Raw genomic sequence first — 27,868 nt, forward strand, 5'->3', positions numbered from 1 at the left:
CGCGTACCGCAAAAAATAAAAATAAAAAGAAAGGGCATCCAGAGGAGCTGAAAGATGAGTAGGAACCAGCTGGGCAGAGGGTTGGGGGAAAAGCATTCCAGGCAGAGGAAACCATCTGAGAACATGAAAGGAGACTGGTGCCCAGGAGCACTGGAGGGACAGATGGGAAAAGGCGTGGCATGGGGCTGGGGCGTGGAGAGGGTCCTTCCTGAACCATAGGAAAGAATTTGGATTGTATCCTAAAAGCAATGCTAAGACACTGAAGGTTTTAAAACAGGGGCATGATGTGATCCAACCAGTGTTTTTAAAAAATTCGTCTGGCTACTCTGTGGGAATAGATGGATGAGTGAGCAGAGGTTAGGAGACTATACGTTCACCCACAAGTTGATGGTGGCTTGGGGACGGGAGGGAAAGTGGACAGAAATGTGTGAACGCCATTGCTGGGTCTCTGGGGGATACAAGGATGGGGCAGTCCTAGGACATCCCCCCATCCCAGGCAAACAGTCTGTTCGAGGGGCTAAGACACACGTGCACGCTTTAGTGAGAGTGATTAAGTGTCACGTGGGAGTTCAGGAGAAAGTAAGATCACGGGTTTGGAGGCTTGAGGCTAGGCCTGATTTCAGCATAGCTTCCAGAGGAAGGTGATATTCGAGCAGGACCGAAGGGCGTGCAAGGTGAGTTTGAAGGTGCACACATGGGAAGGGCAGCCCAGGGAGAGGAACCAGCATGAACCAAAGCAGAGAGGCAGGAAATGAAGGTCTAGGGGGAGAGGACAAAGCAGTCGAGTTTGTAGGGAGTTATGAAGGACATTCTTGGAAATAAGGCTGGAATAGTCATGGACATCAGCTTAAGGAGTGTTCTCTCTGGCAGACTCTGATAATAAAATAAAAAGGGGACTAGACTTAAGTAAAGTCTATGTTAGCTACAAAACCACTTGGTTTTCCTAGGAATACTCACTGTGCTAATTGAGTTTTAATTTTTTTTTTTAACACAAGCAAATAGTCCCTTTCCTCAATAACTGAAGTCTTTTTTTTTTTTAATTTATTTCTTTATTTGGCTGTGTTGGGTCTTGGTTACACGCAGGCTTTCTCTAGTTGCAGTGAGCAGGGGCTACTCGTTGTGGCACACAGCCTTCTCATTGCGATGGCTTCTCTTGTTGCGGAGCACGGGCTCTATGTGCACAGGCTTCAGTAGTTGTGGCACACGGGTTCAGTAGTTGTGGCTCGCAGGGTCTAGAGCGCAGGCTCAGTAGTTGTGGTGCACAGGCTTAGTTGCTCCGTGGCATGTGGGATCTTCCTGGACCAGGGCTCGAACTCCTGTCCTCTGCATCGGCAGGCGGATTCTTAACCACTGCACCATCAGGGAAGTCCTGAGTTTTAATTATTTATTCACTGGATGGAATCGCACTATCTCTTCCTGCCACCCTGCTACCTGCAGGTCATTTGCCAATTTCTAACTTCTTTTTAGAATATATGCCTTCATCATTTATTGAGTACTGGTGCTGGGGATCCTAGAATTAAAAGGCACGGGCCCAGCTCTCAAGGAGTCTAGGAGTTTGGGCAGATGAAAAGAGAAATGGCAACAAATATAATTGTTTGGGAAGAGGTGGTACAAAGGAGTGAGAAATTCTCTCTACTACCGGGAGTGTGGAACTAGATTTCAGACAGGTGGTGATATTTAATTCGGCCTTAAGGGATGAGTAGGAGTTTGCCAAAGAAGTGAGGTGGGAAGGCCTTCCAAACACAGGGTGTGGTCTGTGCAAAGGTGCATGCACGTCTTCTCAATTCTCCCATCTTCGATCCTACAAGCTTTATAGAATGGACATTTTTAAGTTTTATTTTCAGGCTCATAGGGGAAGTTTGATGATAACTGGCAGGTGCTTTCAGTAACTACAGAACAAGAGTTGGCATCTAAGTATTTGACCCTCAAAATTGCATTTTACCTTAATGCTACTCTGTTGGAGAGCAATTAACAAGAAGTCAGGATTTTAGTAAATCAAACTGGTTATACCCTCTACTCCCAATTATTTTACTGACTTTTACTTTTCCAGGGCAGCAAGGGAAAGAATCGTAAATCTGTGTTTTGGGGGACTTAGTAACACATTAGTCACCAATGAGACCCTTGTCTCTTCAGTTTTCACAGAAGGATGGGAGAAGTCACAATTCACTGTCATATCTGGCTCCTAATTTTGCCATTTGCAGGAGACTGGTTCCCTCTGAGCTTCTTAAGTGTTCACAAAGGTATCTCAGTCCCAGATAGACACCCAAGACCGTCCTGCTCAGAAATTTGATTGCCAATTTTAGCTCAAGATAAAAAAAACCAAATATGTCAAGACGGTCTATGAGGGTGTGAGAAAAGGGCTATTTTGTCATCCAACACCCTCATTTGACAGGGAGCTGGCCAGAAGCTGCCGCCCACAGATGGGGAAGGAAGACAGAGAGGAAGGGCCGGGGGACAGAGCGGAAACATTTTGGGGAACTGCTGCATCACGGGCAGTCTCTGATGCACTTCCTCTCTCCTCCACCCTCGGCCCCGCTTGCCCTCTCTCTCCTCCTCTTTCCTTTTCTTTCGCGGTAGGCTTATGCGTCAGTTGCCGAAAGGTGGGGACATTTCCTGCCGCCTTTGCAACACTAAGGTGTCTCAAGGGAGGCTGTGCCCCATTCTGAGCTCCAGGCCGAGAAAGTGAGGGCCAGGGCAGCCCTGCCAGGGGAGACACCAGCTCACTGCCTCCCGGTTTGCACCTGACCATGTCCCTGGCCGAGACCATCAGCCTCTGGAATGAAGGGGTGCTAGCAGCCGACAAGAAGGACTGGAAGGGAGCCCTGGACGCCTTCACCGCTGTCCAGGACCCACACTCCAGGATTTGCTTCAACATCGGCTGCTTGCACACGATCCTGGGAAGCATGCCCGAGGCGGAGAAGGTGAGTGGAGATGCCTGTGCCCGTGGCCTCCCCCGGGCCTTGGTCATTAGCGGTTCTCAGCTCGGCTTCTCTTTAGAAACCTCTCAGGAGCTTCGGAAGCACAAAAGCTGCGCAGGCCCAGCCCACCCCCAGAGATCCCGATTCAATTGGCCTGGGGAGGAGCCTGCGCAGCCACAGTTTTGAAAAGCTCCCCAGGTGGTTCTAACAAGCAACCGGCTGGGAACCCTTAGCTGTGGGTTATGCTCTCCTTTATTCTCCATCTATTACATTCAAATCATTCTGGAAACTTTCTTTAACACCTTTTTGAAAGCCTCCCTACTTTGTTTTTTCTATCAGCTGCTAGCCGCAGAATTTCCATCTCACTGCTTCACACCTGATTTTAAAGCACTGCTTTTGGCTTTCCCAGACGTTCCTGTGTGTGAGCTTTGCCTGCCCAAGAGATCAAGAGAAGGTGCTTAAGAAAAATCGGTTTCATCTCAAGTGACAATTCTGATCAATTATGTGGTGCATTCTTTTAAGGATTCTGAGGCCGGTGGAAGGAAAGCAGACGGTGATTGATTAATGATGTCTGCCGAGGACAAGTTGTGGGGTGTCATGGTAACTTTCTCAACTATTTTTTCTCTCATCCTCCCTAGTATGGGGCTGAGCATTCTCAACAGTCACTTTTTCAGATTGGGCATGGTAAGCTGGAAACAATATGGCGTTTGGAAGCAGAAAATCTAGGATCAAACCCCAGCTCTGCCTCTCTCTGGACCTTTGGTCTTGAGGAAGTCAAGTAGACTTCTGGCTCTCAGCTTCTGGAGAGGTTAAACATCATGAAGATTGAGTGAGGCACCAACTATTTTTTTAAATTAATTTTATTGGGGTATAGTGGATTTACAATGTTGGGTTAGTGTCTGCTGTACAGCAAAGTGAATCCGTTATTCATATACGTATATCCACTCTGTTTTAGATTCTATTCCCATATAGGAGGCACCAACTAGTAAAGTGCTGTGTAACTTCACACCACTGTGTAAATGTTAGTCCTTATTTTTACCTTTTACTGCAAGTCTTTGCAAGGTGGTGTGGACTTGCCGGCCCCTTGAAAGGGCTAGTTGCTACCACAGCCATTCTCACCCTGACAAAGAGGGAGAGAGAGGCCGCTTGGAACACCTGCAGAGACTGCCAAGCCTGCCTCCAGCTCCAGAGTGGGCAGACAGGAGTGCAGAAGGGCCCTGCATCTGGCTGGAGGGAGAGGGCCTCCACCTCCTCTCCGGAGCCTCCCCAGGGGCTGAGCCAACGGCACCGCAGATGCACTGTCAGGAGAAGAGGTTGGCCAAGCTCGGCAGCTGGTCTGGGTGCAGCTCTGCCAGCGGGGGCTGTTGCCTCCGGCCTCTCCGGGCTCCTGGGCGAGGCTGTGCGGCCCAGCTCACCTCTCGGCCCGCCCACTCCGCCGTCCACCCTTTGTCTCCCTGCTCTAGGTTTCTCTTTGCTTTCTTCTGCTCTGGCATCTCATTCTTTCTTTGGTTTCATACTTGAGTCCTCACTCCTGGCATTTTCTATGCCTTCTTATTTGTTATTATTTAAATTGTATAATATTTCAAAACAGTGAACAAAATGGCCATAAGAACACACGTACTGATAATTACCTTAATTTCATAATATTTCTGTAATACATTTATAAAATAAATATTATGCTGTATATAACATTTTCATTAGGTTATTTTCAAATTTGATTACTTTTATTATTTTAATCCTGTCAGTAATCTTGAAAGGCAGATATGAATATCCCCATTTTACAGAGGAGAAAACTAAGGTTCAAGGAGATTAGGTAAACTGCCTCATGCTACGCCACCAGGAAGTGACAACACAGGGCATTCTGACCACTCAGCCTCCGGTCACCTTCAAGTCACGAACCATTCTCGTGACCTTTCCTGGCTCACCCTCTGGCTCATCTCACACCTCCTCACTGCCTGGCTGTTCTCCCCACAGGCCTTCACCGAAAGCATTAACCGAGACAAGCACTTGGCAGTGGCCTACTTCCAACGAGGGATGCTCTACTACCAGATGGAGAAGTAAGTGGTCCAGTGTTGCACAAGCTGGAGAAATGCACAGAGAAACCCCGAGGGGGTCTTGGTGATGCCAGACCTGGTGTTTGAGCAGTATCTCCCCAGCCTCTGTTGGGAAGCATGACTGGACCTTCTCTGGGAAGTTATGCAATCAGTCAGCAAGAGGCAGAAGCCCTCTCCGGGGAGGGAAAGCAGGCCTGCTGCCCAGTTATGGCCCACGATGAGCCTACATAACTACCACAGGCTAGGTGTGGCACCCCACCAGTGTTCCTGATGGGTCATAGCCCAGGTGGTGATACCTTGTCCATCAGGGGAGCATCCATGGTGGTCTACTACTATGAGGTATTGAGCGTCACACAATGACGACTGTCATGAAACCACATCAAAACCTTCCTTCGTTCCTGCAGAATGTGTTTTCAAACACCCGGTTTAATCCATTCAATGAGATATAATTCAGCCACCAAAGTGAGAGTATAAGCAACATTATATGTACAAGAATATATTAAGGGCTTCCCTGGTGGCGCAGTGGTTGAGAGTCCGCCTGCCGATGCAGGGGACGCGGGTTCGTGCCCGGGTCCAGGAAGAACCCACATGCCGCGGAGCGGCTGGGCCCGTGAGCCATGGCCGCTGAGCCTGCGCGTCCGGAGCCTGTGCTCCGCAACGGCAGAGGCCACAGCACTGAGAGGCCCGCATACCGCAAAAACAGACATCTAGCAGGGGGACTCCCACCCCGTTTTAAACACAAAGCAAGCCTTTTGAATAATGTCAGTTCTTTCTTTCTCCCTCCTCCTGGGCCCAGATCTTTAACCATCCTGATGGGCAGAATTATGAGGAGGATTTTGTTGGGCTCATTCAACCCCAGGGAGACACAGGCGTTGTTATTTCACAGCTGAAACTCAGCTGCTGAGCCCGCTCGCCAGAGAGGCAGGTACACCCGCAGGTTAGTGGTGACAGAACTCACGCGTGCCCTCCGAGAGGACCTTCCGTGCTCTTACAAACAGGCAGTGGAATGTGAAACAGGACACCTGCCTTTCCACCTGCCTGCTTCTTGGCTCAGTGAGTCGGAAAGAACAGAGATGCTTACCTCGCCCCCCTTCAAGGGAATGCCTAAAAGGATGTGTAAATGACTTGAAATTCTTCTTAAGGAATGACCTGCCTGCTTTTTTTTTTTTTTTCCCCCTATAATATCAACGTGGAAGCTGAGGCCAGGGAACAATTTGCCAGGGTCTCCCAGTTAGCGGCGGGGCTGGCCGCAGTCTCTCGGCCCCTGTCCTAGGGTGCCTTCATTACCCCACACCACCTGTCGAGGGTCCCTGCCAGCCTGTGTCCAGATCCCAGGCTTGCCTTCAAGAGAAGCCACACGTGGCAGCTCTGGGTCAGACAGTGGCCGGGGGGCTTTTGGTTCAGTTGTCCGCTGGGAGCCACCAGACAGCCACATTTGTTCCTGCCAGGACAGGGGCTGGCGTGGGGATGGGGAAAGCTTGATGTTTGCTACTTCTAACCCCTGCTGTCTGGCAATGGCTCCCTCCCACCAGGGCATCTGTGGAGGTCAGGGGCAGGCCAAGCAGGACTGGTCCAGGTCCTGCCCACACCCCCATGGGCGCTATTTTTTTAAGTGGTTTTTGGGTTGTTTGTTTGTTTGGGGGTGTTTTTTTGGCCGCACTGTGTGGCATGTGGAATCCTAACCAGGGATCGAACCCGTGTCCCCTGCATTGGGAGCCCGGAGTCTTAACCACTGGACCACCAGGGAAGTCCCACCCATGGGCACTGTTGATATGGTCGGCCCTATTCTCCACCACGAATCCAATGACAGCCGCCCTGATTCACCTTGAGCCAGTCAGCACAACGCCAACCCAACAAAGCAGAAGGGCAGAGCCAGAAGTGATAGAAATGCTGTCTGGCTTAAGTGATGCTTTCTGTTTCCTTTTTGCCAAAGCGTGTGGAGGAGGAAGGCGGGGACAGGAGACTACAAAGGCCACAACACCAGTAGCTAAGCTGGACTCAGGAGAAGCTGAAAGAGAAAGCTCTGGGCAGGGGGGTGATGCCAGTGGCTGTGAGGAGGGGCCCCTTGGAGCTGCGTCAGGCTGGCCTGGCCTCCTGGTAGGAAGCAAGGCACAGGCCATGGTCTGATCAGCCCCGTGGGGACGTGGAGGCCAGCAGGTGCTGCTCTGCTTAAAGCTCTCAGGGGAGACTGAGGCTCTCTTGGGAAGTGACAGGCTGGTTGTCAGAAAGGTGGGAGGTGTGTGTAGTCAACAGAGACAAAAATACCTGTGGCTGCCTGAAACTGGGAGGCTGGCAGGGTTACTGGCATGCACAACCCCAGGGGGTGCCGTTCACACTGGGTTCTGTGGGATGCTGGGGCTCGGGATTGGCGAAAAACTAGAGAAGGTCAAAAGAGATTAGACAGGCTTCTTGTCCTAGTGAGACGGACGTGCAAAGAGCAGCAGACACACATTTTATTCTTTATGCCTCCGTACCTTCAACTGGTTTCTTTCCTGCAGATATGATTCCGCCCTTAAAGACCTTAAGGAGGCCCTGACTCAGCTTCGAGGGAACCAGCTGATCGACTACAAGATCCTGGGGCTACCGTTCAAGCTGTTTGCCTGTGAGGTGAGAAGGAAGGGCCCAGCCTGGGCAGGGGTGGCTGCTGGCTGAGGGGCAGCTGACAGCTGAGATGCACGTCGATCTGTTGACACATCCGGGAGCCTGGAAAAGGCATTTCGCCGCCCCTGCCTTAGGACTCAGATTTTTCCCTTAAGAAAAGACTCAGATCAATTGCTTCGGGCTCCTCATGGAGTCCTCGGTTACCTGAGTGCATGGATTTGAATAACGTGAGGCTCAAAGGACCATGTAGAAATGGGTTTGCTGGGTTCTCTGAAGGGAGGCTTGGCTGCACACGAGTATGTTGGCCTGTGAAAGTTGTCACAATAATTTGTATAATTCAGGTGAACAGACAATTTTCTCAGCATCATACTGACAAATCCAAAATCACGGGTTCACTTGCCATACAGAACCTGCCGTAACCCTGCGCAGTTCCCAAGTTACACTCTTTGCGATGCGTGGTCTGGCCTCATGTACTTGGTATATACCCAAAGAGAGAGTGAGGACAATTTAGCACCAAGCTGTCCCCTCCTGGTCAAAGAACAGCTCAGAGTACACAGTTAGGAAAGGTCTCCATAGAAGGATAACTTATGTTCTGTATGACCAAGACGGAGAGGCATGTCTGGCTGTGACTTCATAGGTTCCTGTACTTTTTCCAACCCACCCTCTGCACTCCCGTTCTAAACCCCAAATATATACCAGTAGCTTTAAAACGAAAATTCATGCAAATATCATAGATCTTTATTTAGAAGAATTGGTGAAAAAATGTCCCCTTGTTTTAGTTTCTCAGACAGGAGAAGCCAAGTGTCCCCAGGGTCACTCCAGGCTAATAATAGAGTCCACAGCTGCCTGGGCCCCTGGGGACACATGTCTCTCCCCAGCCCTGTGACAGGATAGCAACTGACTTCAGTTCTCCCACACTAGGGAAATGAGGCTTTTTGGTGGGAATTGGCTGGCATTTGGCCGGCTTCTAGAGTACCGTCTCTCAACTGTGGTCCTTTTGATACGTTGGACCAGCTCATTCTTTATTGTGGGGACTGGCCTGTGCATCGTAGGGTGTTGACCAGCATCCCTGTCCTCTACCCACTAGATGCCTATAGCACCCCACCCGCAGGGTGACAACCTAAAATGTCTCTAGGTATTGCCAATTACCCCTGATTGAGAATCACTTACACAGAACCGCTAGAGAAAGAATCCTAGAATGGTACTATCAAAGCAGAATTCCATGGGAGGAACATTTCTCCTCTAATTGGAGTTGAAATGACCAGGGGGCAGGAAATACTGGCTGTATGGGCTTCTCTGTAAGTGAGGCTGGACTTTTCAGGGTCCCGTATACCACATGGGACACTCCAGTCACTTCCCTACTTATAAAGCCACCGCTTCCTTCCCACCAGGGTTCTGAGAAATCACACCATCCTTTTTGAAAAGAGTCTGGGGCTTTTCCGGTCATGGAGTCATAAAAACCTGTTGCTAGAAAAGGTCTTAAGAGCAGGTGGCTGAGAACCAAACAGGAAGTTTTAAATGGCTTCGAGCTCTCCTTTCTTCCTGCACACATGGTCAGTGTTGGGCTGGGCTGGCCAAGCATGTATGCGGAGGGCAACAGCTCATTGCTGCTCAGAAATAGCCCAGGAAGGGAGCCTAGATCTCTGTGTCTGGGCTTGGTCCCTGTGTCCATCGTTCGGCACCAGCCACTAACTCTATGGAAAAACCAACCATGCCCGCCATCCATACTTGCCTTGATAAACTGTCCTTTTTATCTGGATGAGGCCCTGGACCAAATCACAGTGTGGGTGGCAGGCTGGTATAGAGAAGTGTATTAATGATCTGCTGCTGATTACCAAATTGCTCTACAGCAGAGTGGCGTAAAACAACACTGTTGATTCTCTCACAGTTTCTGTGGTCAGGAACCCAAGCTTGGCTGGGTGGTGCTGGCTCAGTGGCTCTCGTGAGGTTGCAGTCAGGATGTGGGCAAGGCTGCTGTCATCTGAAAGCTTGGCTGGGGCCGGAGGATCTACTTCTAAGGTGCCTGGCAAGTTAGTGTCACTGGTTGTCAGGAGGCCTCAGTTCTTTGCCACATGAACTTCTCCATAAGGTGGCCTGAGTCCTGTCATGACATGGACTTCCCCCCGAGGAAGTAATGAACCAAGAGAAAGTCATGTGGAGCCTCAGTGTCTTTTATAACTTAGCTTCAAATGTCACACCTCCCTCATTCCCATAATATTCTATTGGCTACACCTGTCAGCTCCCTTGGATGTGGGAGGGTGAGAATCACGGGAGCCATCTTGGGATCTGAGAGACAGGGATCAGATCCCTGCCCAACACTTACTAGTTGTATAAACCTAGGGAAGTCATGTGTCATTTACTAGCCTCAGGTTCCTCATCAGCTGTAAAGAAAGGCTGAGTACTTACCTCATACACATTTGCTAATAAATTCACTCGTTTTTGCATACATTTATAATGCCTGCTGGTGTCAGGCAGTGGAGGTCCAGGAGTCTACAAGACAGTGTCAGCTGCAGAAGCTCATGGTCACGTGTAATGCGAGGTGATAAGGTTAGGGCAAGAGAAGGGCTAGGGAAGGACTATGGAAGCACGGAAGTGAGGCCCCTACCTTGTATGGTGGTTGTGGGGTTAGAGGTAATGCAGATAAAGTGCCTGGCCCAAAGGGGCGGTCAGTAAATGGTATCGTTGATGATGGTGATGATGATGATAAAGACAATGACAAGGACAGGCAGCACTGATTTCCAGGAGCCCCAAGTTCTTCGTAGATTTAGCCTTCTGACTGCAAACACACAGAAACCCCAGATGGCATCAGTCTGCAGACTCGGCCCTGTGCTCTTCCCCCAAACCATGTGGGCTCTCCCCGAGAAGGCAGGCGAGACCTCTTTGCTCAGCCTCCGGGCAAGTCCCAAGATAGTTCCCCAGATAATAGTAATGAGAGCAATGAATTCAGCACCTCGTGTGTGCCAAGCAATTGAACTCAGTGCTTTATGTGAATTATTTATTTCTGACAAAAATCTGGGGGCAGGAAACATTACTATCACCATTTTATAATGAAGCCGAGGCCACATGCTAGCAAACAGCCCTGGGGTACCTCCACTGCACTGCCTCCACGTGTTAACAGCTTGGAAGGCCAACAATCCCCTTCTCCAGCCGGGCCTCGGTTGACCAGTTCTACCTCCTCTCTGAGGCCCTGGAGAACTGCCCACACCCCACCCCGGGGCATCAGGCTGTGACTCCCATCACTTTCACCTGGGAAAAGCTTATAGCATCTCCTGGCTGTTTAGTCGTGCTCCATACATGCTGCAAGGAGCCCTAAGAACTTGCTGCACTGTCGTTACAAAGAAGTAAAGTCAACCCTACTTGTTAGCTGCCATCTTGATCTTCTCCCACCCCAGGTATAGTGCTGCCCTGGGTTTGTATCGAGCCTCCTTCCACCTCCAGTGGACTTTTGCCCATAGAGTTTCCTCCTGCCCATATGACAACGTCACAGTCTTGTTACTCCTGTGTTCTGCACAGGGTTCTCTTGGTGCTGATGCCGAATGATGCATCTGGAACCCTCTCTCTCTCTCCATCCCACACCTGTCCAGTTTTTGAGCCCTGGCTCAGTGGCAGAAGCTGGTCTGGGAGGCCCCAGACCTGTATTTTATTCCCAACTCTTCAAGGGGCGTTGACCACATCACCGTTCTCAATACCAAAACCACACAATAATTCTAGTCCCCTGCTGACCTGCCTGGCTGTTGAAAGAACGCACACGATGTTGGATTTGTGCATTACATGATGTTTTCTGTACACCGTCCTTGTGCTAGATATAACTCAGGAGCAAGATTGATGGTATTTTGGATATTCCCAGGAGAGCTGGGAAAGGGAGAAATGTCACCAGGCAATATTCCGGGAACACACGTGCAAGCTCTCCCCTGCGTGGTCCCTAGATTCCGAGCAGCCTCAAGTTTTATGTTGCGGCCTGTGCTTTTCTAGGTGTTATATAACATTGCTTTCATGTACGCCAAGAAGGAGGAATGGAAAAAGGCTGAGGAACACTTAGCATTGGCTGTGAGCATGAAGTCTGAGCCGAGACATTCCAAAATCGACAAAGCCATGGAAAGCGTTTGGGTGAGTGCGCTGGGGAAGCAGGTGGCAGGAGGACTTGCTTGGGTTTGTGTTTGTTTTTAGTGCACGTGCGGATCGGGACGTCGTAATCGTGGTGCTTTTAGCTCCTCTGAACTCTGGGTAACACTGATCTTGGGGCATGTTTCCATGTGGTATGGGACAGCAGAGCCCTCCTCATGCCCCTCTGAGGGGCGCCTGGTGGCAGCCGGGGAGGGGGAGAGGCTGGGGGCTGGGGCCGGCACACAAGGGCAGAGGCTGTGCCCGCTTGCTCATCCCTGGGTCCTCGTCACCTGGCTCTGTGCCAGGTGCATGACCGCTCTCAACAAAAATGCATTGATTATGTGAACGAATGGTGAAACGTGTCCATAGTTGGAGCACAGCTGGGGATGAAGCTGGTTTTAAATAAGATTTTTAAATACCAGGAACGAGGGGGCTCAAGTCAGTCTGTACATGCCTATCCACGTCTGCAGACACCAGTCCCAAGAGAGCACTGTCGTGGGCCTTGCTTGGGTCAAGGGCCACCTTTGTGGTTGTGGTGCCTCCCGGGCCGTGAGTGCCAGCCCTGCCTGAGCCACACAGAGTGGGAAAGGGGCAGCTCCCCTAGGAGAAGAGCGTGCTGGGCAAGCAACACCCACAGATGGCCTCATGGCCTCTCGGTGTAAGGCGATTGTGAACCCAAATGGTCCTACCTTAGACACCCTGAAATAATAACAAGTCTGGCCCTGCACGTTGAGAAGAAGTGCTCTAGTGAGGTTATCTCAACGGATCCATGCATCCATTCATTGAGGGACGCAGGACGAGCACCCTTAGCCCCATTTCACAGGTAATAAAAGACCATGTTCTCTGTGTTTTAGAAACAGAAGCTGTATGAGCCAGTAGTGATCCCTGTGGGCAGGCTGTTTCAGCCAAATGAAAGGCAAGTGGCTCAACTGGTCAAGAAGGATTACCTAGGCAAGGCCACGGTAAGTGTGGTCACTCAGCGTCCCCTGAGATCCCTCCGGCATGGGCCCTGTGGAGCAAGGGGAGAGGGACTCTTGGGAAAAGGGCACCTGCCTTGTGGCTCTGCCCTGGGAGAGCAGCAACTTCTAACCCAGAGGGTCAGCAAGCCCATCTTTAGCCGCCCTCCACTTCTGTTCTTTTTTTTTTTTTTTTTTTTTTTGCGCTACGCGGGCCTCTCACTGCTGTGGCCTCTCCCGTTTGCCCTCCACTTCTGGAACCAAGTACCCGCGAGAACAGATCCAGGGTGTGAGAAAGGAGGGAATCTTGGGGAAAACCACAGAAGGATGGGGAAGCAGTGCTGACCGAGCCCTCACACCTTCCTTTCTCCATTTCAGGTCGTGGCATCTGTGGTGGATCAAGACAGTTTCTCGGGGTTTGCCCCTCTGCAGCCACAGGTGAGGTGGTCCTGTCCTTCTCCATGGGTCGAGGTCTCCAGAGCTCTCTGTGAAACAGCCAACTGGGGAGAATATTTGTGCTGAGCTGCCTCGTTTTAAGGGCTCCTTCAGCTGAGCTCTCAGTGCCACTGAGGGTGTCTGCATGACCATTCTCTGTCACGGGTCCCATGACTGGTGGGGGAATGAGGCAGTTTTAGGCTTAATCTCAAGTCCTCAGGAACCAACACTCCTGCTTCTCCCCAAATGCCAGGGTTCACTTCTCTAAGTTCTAAGAGAGCTCTGGTGTGTATCGTCTCTCCCGAAGTCTTGACCGTTCTCTCAGGAAATTGAAACACAGCTAGGGAAGGCTTTTTCACAATGCCTCTTCTCAGACACAGGACACAGGGGCTGGTAGGGGACTCCCATGGGGCCCGGGGCCTGAGGCCGTGGCTCTTGTGGCTGCATCTGTCTGCCAGCGTGCAGAAGATTTCCTCGGGAACACAGGTAGGGGGCCCAGGGTGAACCATCTTTCTGCTCAAGCTGGGCTCAGAGACACAGATCCAGATGGATTAGGTGACAGTGGGTCTAGAAATGTGAAGGCAGAGCTCCCTTATGAAGGGAAGAGGGTAGGGCCGGCTAAGGAAAATTCTAGCTCTGCTGCAAAAGAACCGTGATGGACAGGAGTGTCAGTCCACACTAGCAGAGGGAGGCGTTTCTGAGCGTGGCAACCACGGTCCAGTGTACACATACCTGGTCACCCTGAGAGCAGCGCTGACAGCCTCCGGGGTCAGAGAGATGACCGCTGACCGACACCGGGGCACTGGAGGGTAAGATGAGCAAAGGAGGAGAGCAAGAGAGCCACAATTCTTTGACCTCTTGCTTCACCATAAAGTTGAAGAGAGCCTTGCGGGATTCCCTTGGGCTTCAGGGCAGCCAGGGGACTCCCAGAGGGGAAGAAGCCCGGATAACTGGGCTCCGTGCTACTCAGTGTAGAACAGGGAACACACCTCAAAAGGGGAGTCTTGCCTGCTCAGTGGCCCTTGGGTTCATTTTTAAATACCCACGAGTGTCATGTGACAGAGCAGACAATAACTATAGAGCAGCGCTTTGGGAAACTGTTCCAGGAAGGGGATGGAGCTCAAAGGCAAAAGCACCCTCATGACACCGTGTTGCTCTGTGATCGCTGAACTCCAGAGACCAGGTGTGGCTCAAGATGAATTGCTGTGCTGCTGAAACCTGGGCCCTGGGAGCTGGTGGGAGGTGTTATTTTCCCGTGTTTAGTCAGGGCACAGTGTCCTCTCCCTAGACAGTGTTCTGATTGAGCCAGAAATGCAGTCTTTGATATTCTGGTCTGGAAGGAGGCTTAAATTACCCTTAACCGTCTGTTCTCTCTCCCCCTCCTTCACTTACTGTCCTGCCCTTCTTCATTTCTCCTGAATGTTCAATAGGCAGCTGAGCCTCCGCCCAGGCCCAAGACCCCAGAGATCTTCAGGTAAGTTAGATTTGGGCCAAAATGCAGACTATCCAAACTCCAAGCCTGAACTGATGGCAACAAAGGGCTGAAGAAGGTGAAGCTGGGGTCGGGGGCCAAATCCTGTGCAGTTTAGCCCAGCATGCCCGCTCCTCCTGCTTTCAGGGCTAGAAGGGAGTGAGGCAGGGGACGGAGCCCTGGCTGTGGTGGGGTCGACATGGGGGTCTGGCCACAGCTGCGTGGTGGCCCCGTGTCCCCAGGTCAAGGTGTGCCCAGAGAGTGAGGGCTTGTTGCTGAAGTGCAGCAGTGTCTGTGGAAGGTCGCCGCTGGGGGCCGCACGCCGACCTCAGGGTGGAGAGCTCTCTGCAGGCCGCAGCCACCTTGGAGGAGGGGAGGCCTGGCTTCTGGAATCAGGCGAGCAGAGTGATTCCAGAAGCTGGAACGGCACGTCCTTTCCTGTGTGGGCGTTTTTCACTCCCTATTGGCACCCGTTTTCTGAAGAAGGAAGAGGAAGGACTCAAGAAAAAGAAGTCATGTTTCTGTAAGATGAGAAGCCAAGAATGACATAACCTACAGCTTTCTTAAGAGTTATCTCTAAGTGAGGAAACAAGCCTAGCTCCCGCGCCCGATAGGGAAGGGTGTCACAAAAGCTGAAAAAAGTACCAAAGCAACTACAAAAGTCAGGGGGCTGGATTCCTCAACTCTCCATGTGCTGGTGGGGGCAGTATCCCCTATATACATGAATCCGGTGTTTGGAAACAGAAGGAGGGGCTGGAGGGAAAGGCAGGAGCAGAGTGGGAGGGAGGGAGAACCAGCAAAGCCAGAGCGAGTGGAGGGAACATGGGCCTGCCTCAGTCACACGCTCCGAAGTGGCACAAATGGGACGCCCCAAGAGCAAAGCAGGCCTTGAGGAAACGGTAAAGGGGAAACGACATTGTACAAGGCACAGCTAGGCCAACCTCAAAGCTCTTTACACTCTCCCCCAAGCCTCCCGGCTCATCTCTCCCCCCGCCTGGTGGGGGGCTCATCTCTCCCCCGCCGTGTGCCTGACCCACCCCCATGCTGGCTCTAGGTGATTGCTCTTCCCCCCTCCCCAACTCATCTTCCTCACCCAGCGGGCTCTCCCCCACCTTCACCTTGTGCCCCTCCTCTGATTGGGCTCTACCCAGGCTTCGGCACTGGCTAAGCATACCCAGGAAACTTCCTCCTCAGAAGGGAAGGGAGGGCAGGGATGGCAAGGCCTCGTTATGAGTGTTGTTATATTTCTTTTGTGCCACTTGCACGTATGGTTACGGAGCACGTTCACGTGCAGTTTCCTACCGAGTCCTCTTGGGACCTCAGGCAGGCAACCTCCCTGCTCAGGGTCACCTGGGCAGTTAGAAGTGGAGTTAGAAGGTGCCTGGAGTGAGCCGGCTCCATGGCCATAGTTGCTGGTCCATAGCGCCAGGGGATGGGATACGGTCCAGGCTAGACAGTGGTTGGGATCTTGTATCTTGTGTCTATCCCCTCTTCTTCTCCCCCCTGCCTCCCCCTGCAGGGCTCTGGAAGGAGAAGCCCACCGTGTGCTGTTTGGGTTTGTGCCTGAGACACCAGAGGAGCTCCAGGTCATGCCAGGGAACATCGTCTTTGTCTTGAAGAAGAGCAGTGATAACTGGGCTACGGTCATGTTCAACGGGCAGGTATTCAGAGGACCAGGGGCGGGCTTGGGGGCACGGGATCCTGGCAGCACATGGAAGAGCTTTTTGAGGAGCAGTACCTGCTACCCTCTTTCAACTGTCCACCCACCCCTCCCCATGTCTCTGGGCTGTTCTGTGCTGTGACCACTGATGAGCGCATCTCTATTTCCCACTTTCTGGCTCCGTGGTGCTGCACTGCAGAAGGGGCTTGTTCCCTGCAACTACCTTGAACCAGCTGAACTGCGGATCCATTCTCAGCAGAAGCCCCAGGTACTGTAGTGCCAAGGTCTGACCTGTCCCCCCCACTTCCCCCCCAAGCCCCCCACCGACAGACCATGGAGGAGAGAAGAGCAGCGCGGAAGAGGCGCTGAAGACACACTAGTCCCGAGCCCACCTTGCATTGGTACCAGCTGCCCAGAGCGGAACCTGGGGATGAAGGAAAAAACCCAGATGTGCTGAGTAGAGGCATTGGCAGGACCTACCGGGGCCCCCCAGCTCTGTGATTCCTCCCGGTCAGGGGTGACTTGACCAAAGCTGTAGCCTATGAATGTCAGGTCTTCCCAGAATGTCCTCTTCACCTGGAAGAATAGTCAATGTGTTGGCTGGTGAAATCCATGCAAATTTAGAAATCTGCTTTAAAACACTGAATGAGCACAGGCCTTGCCAGCCACTGCTTCTGATGCTGCTGCCACCGCACCCTCAGCCCCCATCTCAGTGACCTGCCCTTCTGCCAGGCCTGAGGAGTGGTCTTTGCTGCATCCATGCAGATGTCTGATGGCAGTGGACCCTGTCTCTCTCTAGACTATGCAACCAGTTGTCCTCTGTGGGCTTGGCCCTCCCTGGCCAGAGTCACTATGTCCAGATGACAAGTTCTAATTGCCATGCAAATGGGAAGTGGAATGTTTCCTTTGAAGGGGCAAGATGTGGAGTGAGAGGGTGAGCTAAGACAAGACTCGGGGTCCTACCCCACCTCCAGTGGGTTTCCAGGGTGGCTCAACGGGGTGATTAGGCAGCAAGGGCCTTTTACCTGGGGGCTAGGATCCTCATTTCTATTGCGATTGGTTTTCACCAGGTCAACCTTGCGTCCCATTTAACCAACACTTTCCTTAGTCTCCCCTGAATGTTACCACCACCCCCAGCTTTTAGGAAGTCGTTTGCATCTGGCTCCTTTCCATGGGGGTCTGCAGGGTCTGCCCTGCCCCCAACTCCTACCCCTGCCTAAGAACTGTGTCTGAATGAAGGTTCTCACCCTCTCTTCCTGTTCCCTCCAGGAGGAAACCTCGCAGGAGGCTGATATCCCAGGTCCTCCCAGTTCCAGGGCTCCTGGGAGACCCCAGTTGTCACCAGGTTTGTGTCTCTGGAGCAACATCCCAGGGTTGGGTGTAGCTGCTCTCCCAGCCTTCCAGGGAAATGTGGTTTCTTGTCCTCCCAGCAGGCCACTCAGTTTAGGACCGCACGGCCCCAGAGGCCCCTCCCTCCTGTACCACTCACCACTCACCGACCCCAAACATAGGAAATCGATGGCCTTCCTCCCTGCCTGCTCCAGAACACTCGTGGGGCTTGGGCACACGTAGCTGCTTTCTAGGGGCACTGAGTATCCCAGCTCGCTCATCAAGTACGGAGACCTCAGCCCAGGAGGAAAGTTTCAAGTAATTGCTTCACATGTTTACTTAAAAGGCGGATGCAGTGGCTCTTTTCAAATGTCTGAGGAACTCTGTCTGGAAAAGAAACTGCTCTGCAGAGCCCTGAGGGCTGGACAAAGAACCACGGGGCAAGTGTGAAAGGCAGACTCTCCTGATGTGTGGAGACGGCTGCCCTGGGAAGTCAGGGGCTTTTTGTCACTGGTACAGATTAAGCCGATTCTGAGTAAGTGCTTGGCAGCGGTGCACTGAATAGGTGGCATGTCCAGATCCTAGGTCGGTGATTGTCATGCCCACCTGGTCATTAGAATCACTTGGGATGCTCCCCGCCCCTATTTTTATTTTGAAAATATCAAGCCTACAGAAAAGTTGAAAGTATAGTACAATAAACACCAGAATACCTTTCACCTAAATTCAGTAATTGTTAACATTTTGGACCATATACTTGCCCTGCTCCTCTCTCTAGTATAAAATGTTTTTCTAGTGGCTGAGCCACTTGAAAGTAGGTTACAGACTCATGATACTTCACCCTACACTTCAGCGTCTGTCTCCTAAGAACAAGGACATTCTTCTGCATAAGCACAATATAATTGTTATATCTAGGATAATGTTAATATTATATCTTAATTATATAATATAAATTGTATATTTCATATTCAAATTTCTCCTACTGCTCCTCAAAATGTCCTTGATAGGTTTTTATTTTTGGTATTTTCTGTCTAGGGGTCCAGCAAACATATTAACCTAGGAAGATTTTAAGAATTTGGATTCCTAGGCCTTTGATTCTGGTGTTTTAGGACTGGAATCAGGCTTAGGAACCTGTATTTCTAGAAAAAACTTCCCAAGTGATTCCAGTGATCAGCTGGGTTTTAGATCAGTGATCGTTTTTGATCATGCACCCCTCCCCACCATGGTGAATATCTTTAGAATATCTTTATCTTCTCTTATATAAATTATATACATACTTCTATATTAATATATTTTGCACATTAGAAAACATACACAAAAATAAGGGACAAAATGAAAATAAGTGGTTCTAATATTTCTTCTAGTGGCCCCTGGCTCATCTTACACTCTCTGATTTTCATTTCTACGGAGCCCACTGCTTTAACTGACCTTTGGGAGTCTTGAATGATACCACTACACCAGCAGCACTGCTGTTAACTGACTTTGGGGAATCCCTCCCTAACCCCATGGGTTGGTGAGAATGTGATGGTCCTTTGATAATTACCTATATCCTCCCTAAATCAGAGACTTGGTTCATCTGTGTGTTCATGGCTTCGCCCTTCACATCACCCCAGTGATTTACCCTGCAGTTTATTACGATTAGTAATCATCCCAGAGGTTAAAGGACAGGAAGTTGGGTGCCCTGTTCTAAGAGGTTTCCTCTTGTATATGGCAGGGGCTGGCCAAGAGTGTTCATTCATCATTGTCTTTTGTTTTATTCCTTACCTTCTTCATTTAGGTCAGAATGAAAAAAAAGAGCCCAAGGTAACTTTTTTTTTTTCCTTGTACTATTTTAAGTGGTAGAGGAAGGAAGAGCTTGGGCTGCCCACTTAAGCATGTCCACGGGTGTGTCTCCCTGGATTACAGAAAGAGACCCAAAGGAAGGGTAGACCAGATGCTACCACACATACAGGGACACCCTCGACAGTCCCTCCCTCCTCCATGCACACACTGCCTACTGGCCCATGGCTGGTGGGCCAGATATAACCCAGCAGGTTATTTTTTTTTTTTTTCCTTGTACTATTTTAAGTGGTAGAGGAAGGAAGAGCTTGGGCTGCCCACTTAAGCATGTCCACGGGTGTGTCTCCCTGGATTACAGAAAGAGACCCAAAGGAAGGGTAGACCAGATGCTACCACACATACAGGGACACCCTCGACAGTCCCTCCCTCCTCCATGCACACACTGCCTACTGGCCCATGGCTGGTGGGCCAGATATAACCCAGCAGGAATTCTTATCCAAGTGAGAGTTGGGCTGGAGGACAGAGCTCTGAAGGCCCTCTCGTGTTACTGTGAAACCAGGTACTTCTTGGCCTCTCCCTGTCACGGGGTGCTCCCTGTGATCCGGCATGTTTCTCAGAGGAAGCCTCAGACACTCATGAGTTCCCTTTGCTTGCTCTCCCCACAGGAAGTCAAGCTCAGCGTCCCCATGTCCTACACACTCAAGGTGCACTACAAGTACACAGTGGTCTTGGAAACTCAGCCCGGGCTCCCCTACAGCCAGGTCCGCGACATGGTGGCTAAGAAGCTGGAGCTCCTACCGGAACATACGAAGCTGAGGTGAGCTCCACGCAGGGGGCAGTTAGGGGGACAGCTGGGGAGCCTGCTGCTGGCCTGGTGGATGGCAGTGGAGGATGGCTCTGCACTGATGCTCTCTGACTTGATTCTTCCTCATTATCTCTACCCAGCTATCGGCCTCGGGACAGCAGTGAGCTGGTGCTCCTTTCAGAAGACAGCATGAAGGATGCCTGGGCCCAAGTGAAAAACTACTGCCTGACTGTGTGGTGTGAGAACACAGTGGTGAGTGCGGTGAGCTCAAGGGCATCTAAGGCCATGTTTCTAATGGGCCGCTTCCTCAACAGCAGTTCAGCATTTACCCGGCACCTTCTGTGTGCCTGTCACTAGGCTTGGGGTTAGGGATACGGTGGGTGACAAGCCTCAGCTCTGCCTCCGTTCCATTGCATCCTCACCTGGGTTGCAGCCAAGAGAGGGTTTCCCACAAGAGAAGAGCAGGCCCAGGCGCCCAAAGAAAGCTTCTAGTCCCTTCCATCTGCTGCCACACCTAATTGTTTCAATGTTTAGACCCATCACTATCAAGCAAGGTTGGAATGAAGTCATAGCTTGAGGCTGAGCTCACAGCCATTCTTCACCTTAAGTTTCCACCGGTTAGAACACTTGGGAGTGAAAGAAAGTAGTGAGCATTTATTTCACAAAGAGATGCCTTGGATAAAAACCTCCTACTAACAGCAAAGCATCTATTGAGAACTTCCCATGTGCCAGGTACCATGCAGTCTGTGTATAATTCTCATAATCCCCATAACTCTATGAGGCAGGTATTGTTATCCTATTTTGTAATTTAGGTAACAAGGCAAAGCGAGGTGAACCTGACCGAGATTACACAGAGCCTGCCTGTCGTACTCTTGAACACCTCGCGATGCTAACAGTAAAAGGGCAGGTTATCTATAGGACCTGAGGTCTAGAAAAGAGTTAACTGACTTTCCAGTAAGAATAAAGGGAGTCAGGAGCAAAGTTTGAGGCTAAAAGTAGTAGCTACAAGTTATTACTCTTGGACTTTGTCCCTTAGTCTCTCAAGGAAAAGTTGTCATTTCTTTTCGTTGTAGATGTTAATTATCTCCCCCAACAATGGTCCTTGGAAACCAACCATCTGCTTTCTGTCAACATACTTTGTTTGCCTTTTATGTGATTTCACACTAGTGGATCATACAGTATACACTGATATATTCTTTTGTTTTAGTAGTCCATTCCTTTTGAACGCTAAATGGTATTCCACTGTATGGATACCACAAGTTGCTTATTCATTCACCTGTTGGTGTACTTTTGGGTTGTTTCCAGCCTTTGTCAAGTGACATTAATTCTTCAACCAACATTTGCAGGGCTCTTACTGCTCTCTTAGATAGGCACTAGAGATATAAAAACTAGTTAAGACACAGGCCCTTCTTGGGGGGAAGACAAGGGCAAACAGATGACTACAAAGCATGTGTTAAGTAAACTGATGGAGATGCATGAATGCCTTACCGTGTTATATAAGCACTCAGGAGGGTATCTCACCCAAAGAGGCTGGAGGGAAGTGGGACAAGTCAGTAGCCTTCCTAGAGAAAATGATGCTGAAATTTGTCTTGAAGCTTATCCTGAAAAAGCTACATAGAAATTAGCAAGGTGGAGGACGTTAGGATGGATGTGTTACATAGATGGAGAGAACTTTGGGAAGACCACAAGAATCACCATAATGGGAGAAGGGGGCTCAGTGCCACTGGATGCAACCGGGACAGCGGCTGGAGACAAGGTTGCAAAGGCCACAGGGCCAGATCAGGGAAGGCCTTGTACACTGCTGTGCTAGGATGATGCTATGAGCAGGGAGAAAATAGAGAGGGCTTGCTTTGGATTGATGATTCAAGGGGCATATGAGCAAGACAGGGAGCTCAGCTAGGCTGGCCGGTGGGCTTCCTCTGAGTACTCAGCTTCCCATCCACAGTCTGGAGGCTGGGGTGTCCTGACCAGAGTCCGTGAGTCTGCAGTCTCCACTGTCCAAAGCTGTTGTCGAGTAGGGTCCCAGTGACATTTCAGTTCTCCCTCTACTCACCTGTGTTTCCTGCTTCAGCGTTTGTCGACTGTGGCATCTGCAGTTGTATCAGTCTAGGGGGTATAAAATTAAATAGTTCCTAAGTGAATCCTTGGTCAGTTACTAGTTTTCACGTGCAAGTAGATTTTGAGGCCGTGGAAATGACCAAAGTGGGAAAGCTATTCCAGACCATGCAGGCCTTGGGCCCACAGTGGAAGGCAGAGTCCCTCCACCAAACCCGCATCCCTACAGCTGGGCAGGGACTTCTGCTCAGTTAGGGAAGGGTCTCTTTGGTAGGTTCTCACTCAAAGGCAAATGTTCCATGGAAAGAAAAAAAATGAATGGGAGGGGAAGAATTAAAGAGGACGGGCCTGGAGGAAGGCCCTGTAGTAAACCCCACAAAGTAAACCTTGTGGTTATCTAACAGTTCAGAAAATTGCCTTCAGGAAGTAGAGACATTGGAGCTGAGACGTCCTGGTGCCTCTGGCTGAGAGGAAAGGCCCAGGGCCCTGAGGGTGCATGCCAGTGCAAGGGGTCCCTTGAAAGTTTGAAAGGTCACTCTAGGTTTTCCAGTTGTCTGTTTTTGGACTAATCCCTTCAGTTCTGTCTTTAAAGGATTCTGCTTAGGAGTTCTGCTCTAAATGTGAACTACTTCACTGAAAAGGGTTTTTTTTTTTTTTAATGTTTGAGATCATTGTTAATTTCTGTAACAATTGTTAACTCCTGCAGGGAGTTTCTGATTAATAGATTTGGGATGGTGCAGAAAATTTGCATTTCTGTAACAAGGTGCCCAGTGTCGTGGGTACTGGGGAAAGGGTGTTGGATTTGGGAGTTAGAAACCCAGGTCTGACTTTAGGTCCTGTCACTTACTTGTGACTCAACCTCTGTTTCTCCATCTGAAAAGAAGTAACACTAGTACCTATTCTACCTTTTTTCAGGATTACTGTAAGGTTTCAGTAAGATTTTAAGACTATCTACAGTCCTGCATACCTTTTGGTTTCATTTATCCAACCATCCGGTGTTCATAAAGTACATGCCAGGTCTATGCTAGGTACTGACCACAGACTGGCCTTTCTGAGTTTATAACCCAGGTGCTACACTGACATTTTGCTGACTGATGCTGACTTTGGTGATGTGCAATGTTCGCTGCAGGAAGTTAGGAAAACTAACAGGCCTTTTATTATTTCAGGGTGACCAGGGCTTTCCAGATGAAACTGAAGAAACCAAAAAATCTGATGCTAATAACCAGACAACAGAAGCTCAGCTTAAGGAAGGGAGCCAAGTGGTAGCACTCTTCAGCTACGAGGCTACCCAGCCAGAAGACCTGGAGTTTCTGGAAGGGGATGTAATCCTGGTGTTATCAATGGGTAAGTGCTACTCCTGGATTAGGGTAACTAATTCACATGTTAGCAGGAATAAATTCAAGAGCAGAGAGAAGAAAACATCAATAAGCTACAAACTTTAGCCGATGTTTTCAATATCCTGCCTAGCTTTCAGCCAGAGGGAGCAAAACTGAGCACTGACCTTTCCATCTGATGCTCTCTCCTGGGCAGGGAAGCAACAAATGGCAGACTTAAATCACATTTTGATTATTAAAGATTGTTTTGGAAGCCATGGATTCTCATACCAGAACTAATGAATTGGAAGGTGGTTAGAATCATGTTGCCTTTGCACCAAACCACATGATACTGATCTTCTGCAAACTACAGTTCTTTGAATTGATATACTTTTCGAAGATGAAGGAAGAAGGGGATAAATTTTGCCTTAAGAAGCAATTATTCAGAATTGCTCTCTCTGGCAACTTTCCTGGATGTTACAAATCAAACACATTAAACACTGAAATAAGTGGAGGGTTCTAATTTAGTTCTTCTCAAACTTTAAGTATGCTCATGCATCCTTTGCAGTTTGTGAAATAAAATTCCTTGGCCCAGCTCCAGAGATTCTGATTCGGGTCTGGGGTGGGGCTCACTAATTTGCTTTTTTTTTTTTGTGGTACACGGGCCTCTCACTGTTGTGGCCTCTCCCGTTGCGGAGCACAGGCTCCGGACGCGCAGGCTCAGCGGCCATGGCTCACGGGCCCAGCCGCTCCGCGGCATCTGGGATCTTCCCGGACCGGGGCATGAACCCGTGTCCCCTGCTTCGGCAGGCGGACTCTCAACCACTGCGCCACCAGGGAAGCCCTAATTTGCATTTTTAACAAGCTTCTAGGTGATGCTGGTCTACTGACCATACAGAGGAGCACCGCTCTAACTCATGGTTTGACACAGTCTTATTTCTCTACCTGGTAACAAGCCAAGAGTCACATCAAAAGCTTCATTCACATGGCTGAAATCTTGTGCATTAGTAATGCAAAGTGGTGAAAACCGAACACTATTATCGATTATAACAGAAAATCTAACAGGTTAAGAAACGAGAGCAGGAGATTTTAAAGTTAATGGGGTAAAGAGTGAGTGTACACGACTGTGGCAACTAACTCAAAATATGAGTAATGAAAAACAGAAACAGGATGCACAATCAGTGCCTATCTTCTGAAAGGGAGAATGGAAACTCAGTTGTAAGAGTTGGATTTAACTCCCCACACCATTTTTAAAGTGTCAGTATCAACCAATCAGCTAAATTGTCCAGAGGTTTTTTTTCAGGGTTGGGGATAAGAAAAAGACAAGTGAATGCTCTGAAAAACCTTCTGGGTAGGTATGCAGAGAAGGTGGTGTACTCTTTTACTGGGATATGTATAAAAGTCTAAGTTGGTCTAATTCAGAAAGTATCCATGTAATATTTTGATATAATAACACTTACAGAGAAAACAGATTCAGCATAAACATTGTGTGGGGCTGAGGGGCGAGTTCAACTGTATTCAAGAGAAAACAGATTCAGCATAAACATTGTGTGGGGCTGAGGGGCGAGTTCAACTGTATTCAACAGTTATGAGAGAGTTTCATTCCAAAAGTTTCTCAAATTTAAAATGTGAATCACCTAGGGAGCTTGTTAAAATGTATTCCGACTCAGGTTTGGGGTAGGACCTGAGATTTGGGCATTTCTAGTATGCTCCCAGGATCCACGACAAACAAATGCTGCTCCGTGACTCACATTATAGGAGGAAGAATCAAGACAACAGTTTGCAATTAGAATCACCTTGAGTGAACTTTAGAAAAAACTCTGATGCCCGACCACACTCCACACTAATTAAAGCAAGAGTTTCTGGGGACAGGATCCAAGCACCAGTGCTGCTGTAACATCTGATACAGATGTCTTACATCCAAAGATGAACTTCTGAACTGGTTCTATGGTCTGGTAGATGGGCTTTGGAGTAGGTCATACATACCTAAGGTGTCTGGTATTTATTGGCAGAATGACCCTGAACAAACTATTAATCTCTCTGGGTCTCCTTTTCCTTAGTAAAACGGGGATATTATCTACAACTGAGTTATGAAGTCTGTGCCTGCACTTTATTAGTCTCAAAATAGGTGCTATGAAAATTCTTCTATTTTACAAACATGGACTGAACCCATCACTAGCTCCAACTCTCAACTCTTTGATCATTCACCAGTGAACATTATTAATATATTTAACCAATTGCATGTCCCTTTCCTGTAATGAAAACAAAGATTCCCAACAAAGCTAAAACTCTTTGTTAAAAAAAAAATCGTATCTAAAGATTCATTATTCAATTTCTTTCACTTTATTTCTTTGGTAACATTTTGAAAAGTCTAATTCATTCCTTTGCATTTTATTCCTCCATTATCATGTCTAAGACAGAAACCAATAATGAAATGGTTAAGTCCTATGTTTGCTCTTACCTCCAATCACTTTCCAAAGCAGACTTTTCCCTGTTAGCCCAACTGGGGGGTGAAGGACTGACAAAAGATGTGTGCAATATTCAGATGAGGTAATTCTCCTATACTCATTTTAGAAATTGAAGTATACTTTTCCTTTTATCAGTGAATGAAGAATGGCTGGAGGGGGAGTGCAAAGGGAAAGTTGGCATTTTCCCCAAAGTTTTTGTTGAAGAACGTACAACTACAGACTTGGAAAGCACTCCTAGAGGAGTCTAGGATGTTTCACAACCTGCAAAGTTGAAGAAAAGGAGGTACCGTCATTTGCAAGATTTAGCACGCCTCTGCAGTACACTGTACAGACATCGCTGTTTGGAAGTATTAATTCATCTACTTTTCCCTGTTAAAATTTAACCTATTAGACAGTGATGTGGCACTTAAGATGATGATTACCTTGGAGGTGGCGAGGGGGTGGTGGTTGGAAGAGTCTGGAAGGGCATGAGGGGGTCTTCCAGGGTGCTGATAATCCGTTTCTTGCTCTGAGTGCTGGCTACCCAGATATGTTCAGTTCGTGAAAATTCACCGAGTTGTATATTTACTATTGGTACACCTCTCTGTGTGTGTGATGCCTCAATAAAAAACTTACAAAAACAAGATACCCAGAGTGCAGGCCCAAGACCTAAGTGTAATTACCCCCATTCCTGCACCATTCCTATCACAGACTCCTAGGGCCTCAGGTTACTTTACAGGTCATTCAGAAGGCGCGCGCACACACACACAAAATTAACATTTTGGGGGGTTACCGGTCTTGTTGCTTACACAGAACCTAGACTGAGTTATGTGCCCCTGAAATACAGCTTTTAATTCCACAGAAAATTAAAGTACTAGAACTACATCCCTTCATGTGTTCTCAGGGAGGAACATTTCTTAAGAGTTCAATAATGAATGTATGCCACGAATAAATAAGAAATGAAAAGCAGCTGTGTTCAGGAAGCCAGTTGGTTAGTACTACCCTACTAGGTAACATTTTATAGTAAGTATTCTGGTAATATACATGATAGAACGCTATCGGTTTATTCTGGTTATCATTTAACCAAATGGCCCAGTTTTTCAGGGTTAACTTGGGTGAGAGTTTTCCATAAATACTAAAGACCTGGCCTTAATCCCCCCACTTCCTTTTGTAGAATACATGTGGCTTTGTTAACAATTTTTCAAGTGTGCAGGTGTGTGTGAAAAGCACAGTTAGGAACTGAAGTGTAGACTGAATCCACATCAAGGTGAAAGGGCAGCTGCTGGGCGTGCACACACACCCTGGTGAGCTGTGGTGCTGGCTTCTGGCACATGCAAAGGCCCAGCAGGCTACCACTGGAAATATGAGACACAACTTGAAGAAATACAACACCAAAGCAAAGAACACCAATTACTGTTGCTGCTCATCACACTCAGTGAGTTTACTGGGCCAAAAGGATAAACTATCTCTGAGTTGCTTTATTAAGGGTGACAATAAGGATAAAAATGCTGAGCTGTTTAAAGAATTGACAGTTTCTTTCTACCCATCCCTTTCCATAATCCTGCATATTGGTTAGGAACATTACTAAAAGCAAAAATAACCCTGAAGCATATTTGATTTTTGACCTTCTTTGCTTTCCCCTAGATGACTTGTAAGTAGTTTAAGTTTTTGTTTTTTAAGCTGGATTTTCTTTTAGGATAAAAAAGAAACAGTCTATACACAGATCTGGTTGGAGAGAACATGGTTTAATTAAAGGCAAAGCTGAATTCAGCAGCTGCAGGTCTTGCACAGACAGACCAAAACAAAAAACAAAAACAAAAACAAAAAAATAAACACAAAAGAAAGTTTACTACACAAAACCAGTTTCTAATGAAGATTCTCCTCTCCCTCCTCATTACTCCACACTGAGGATGATAAGGCGAGGAACCCCGCCCCAAGAGTCAG

At 48.9% G+C, this 27,868-nt stretch overlaps 1 protein-coding gene across 2 annotated transcripts; it reads left to right on the forward strand.

The window, feature by feature from the left end:
• Positions 1–2,428: 2,428 nt before the first annotated feature.
• On the forward strand, positions 2,429–26,751 carry NCF2 (neutrophil cytosolic factor 2). Of its 2 annotated transcripts, none has more exons than XM_030849168.3 (15): positions 2,429–2,921; positions 4,893–4,975; positions 7,471–7,579; positions 11,546–11,680; positions 12,532–12,639; positions 13,012–13,071; positions 14,499–14,542; positions 16,059–16,200; positions 16,399–16,467; positions 17,469–17,544; positions 19,303–19,328; positions 19,970–20,121; positions 20,250–20,361; positions 23,331–23,508; positions 26,081–26,748. In XM_030849168.3, the coding sequence occupies exons 1-15, from the start codon at positions 2,748–2,750 to the stop codon at positions 26,191–26,193; spliced, it is 1,581 nt and encodes a 526-aa protein (XP_030705028.1). In that variant the 5' UTR covers positions 2,429–2,747; the 3' UTR covers positions 26,194–26,748. The 2 variants fall into 2 exon arrangements, with proteins under 2 accessions (XP_030705028.1, XP_069899940.1); XM_070043839.1 differs by lacking the exon at positions 2,429–2,921 and adding an exon at positions 3,089–3,518 and having other exon boundaries at positions 26,081–26,751.
• The last annotated feature ends 1,117 nt before the right edge of the window (positions 26,752–27,868 follow it).

The sequence above is a fragment of the Globicephala melas genome, chromosome 1, assembly GCF_963455315.2.
Source record: "Globicephala melas chromosome 1, mGloMel1.2, whole genome shotgun sequence".
NCBI classification, from domain to species: domain Eukaryota; kingdom Metazoa; phylum Chordata; class Mammalia; order Artiodactyla; family Delphinidae; genus Globicephala; species Globicephala melas.

Coding starts and splice junctions, on each gene's coding strand:
- NCF2 (XM_030849168.3), top strand. CDS start 2,748: ATGTCCCTGGCCGAGACCATCAGCCTCTGGAATGAAGGGGTGCTAGCA. Junction 13,072..14,498: donor TTGCCCCTCTGCAGCCACAG/GTGAGGTGGTCC, acceptor AATGTTCAATAG/GCAGCTGAGCCTCCGCCCAG. Junction 20,362..23,330: donor TGTGGTGTGAGAACACAGTG/GTGAGTGCGGTG, acceptor TTATTATTTCAG/GGTGACCAGGGCTTTCCAGA.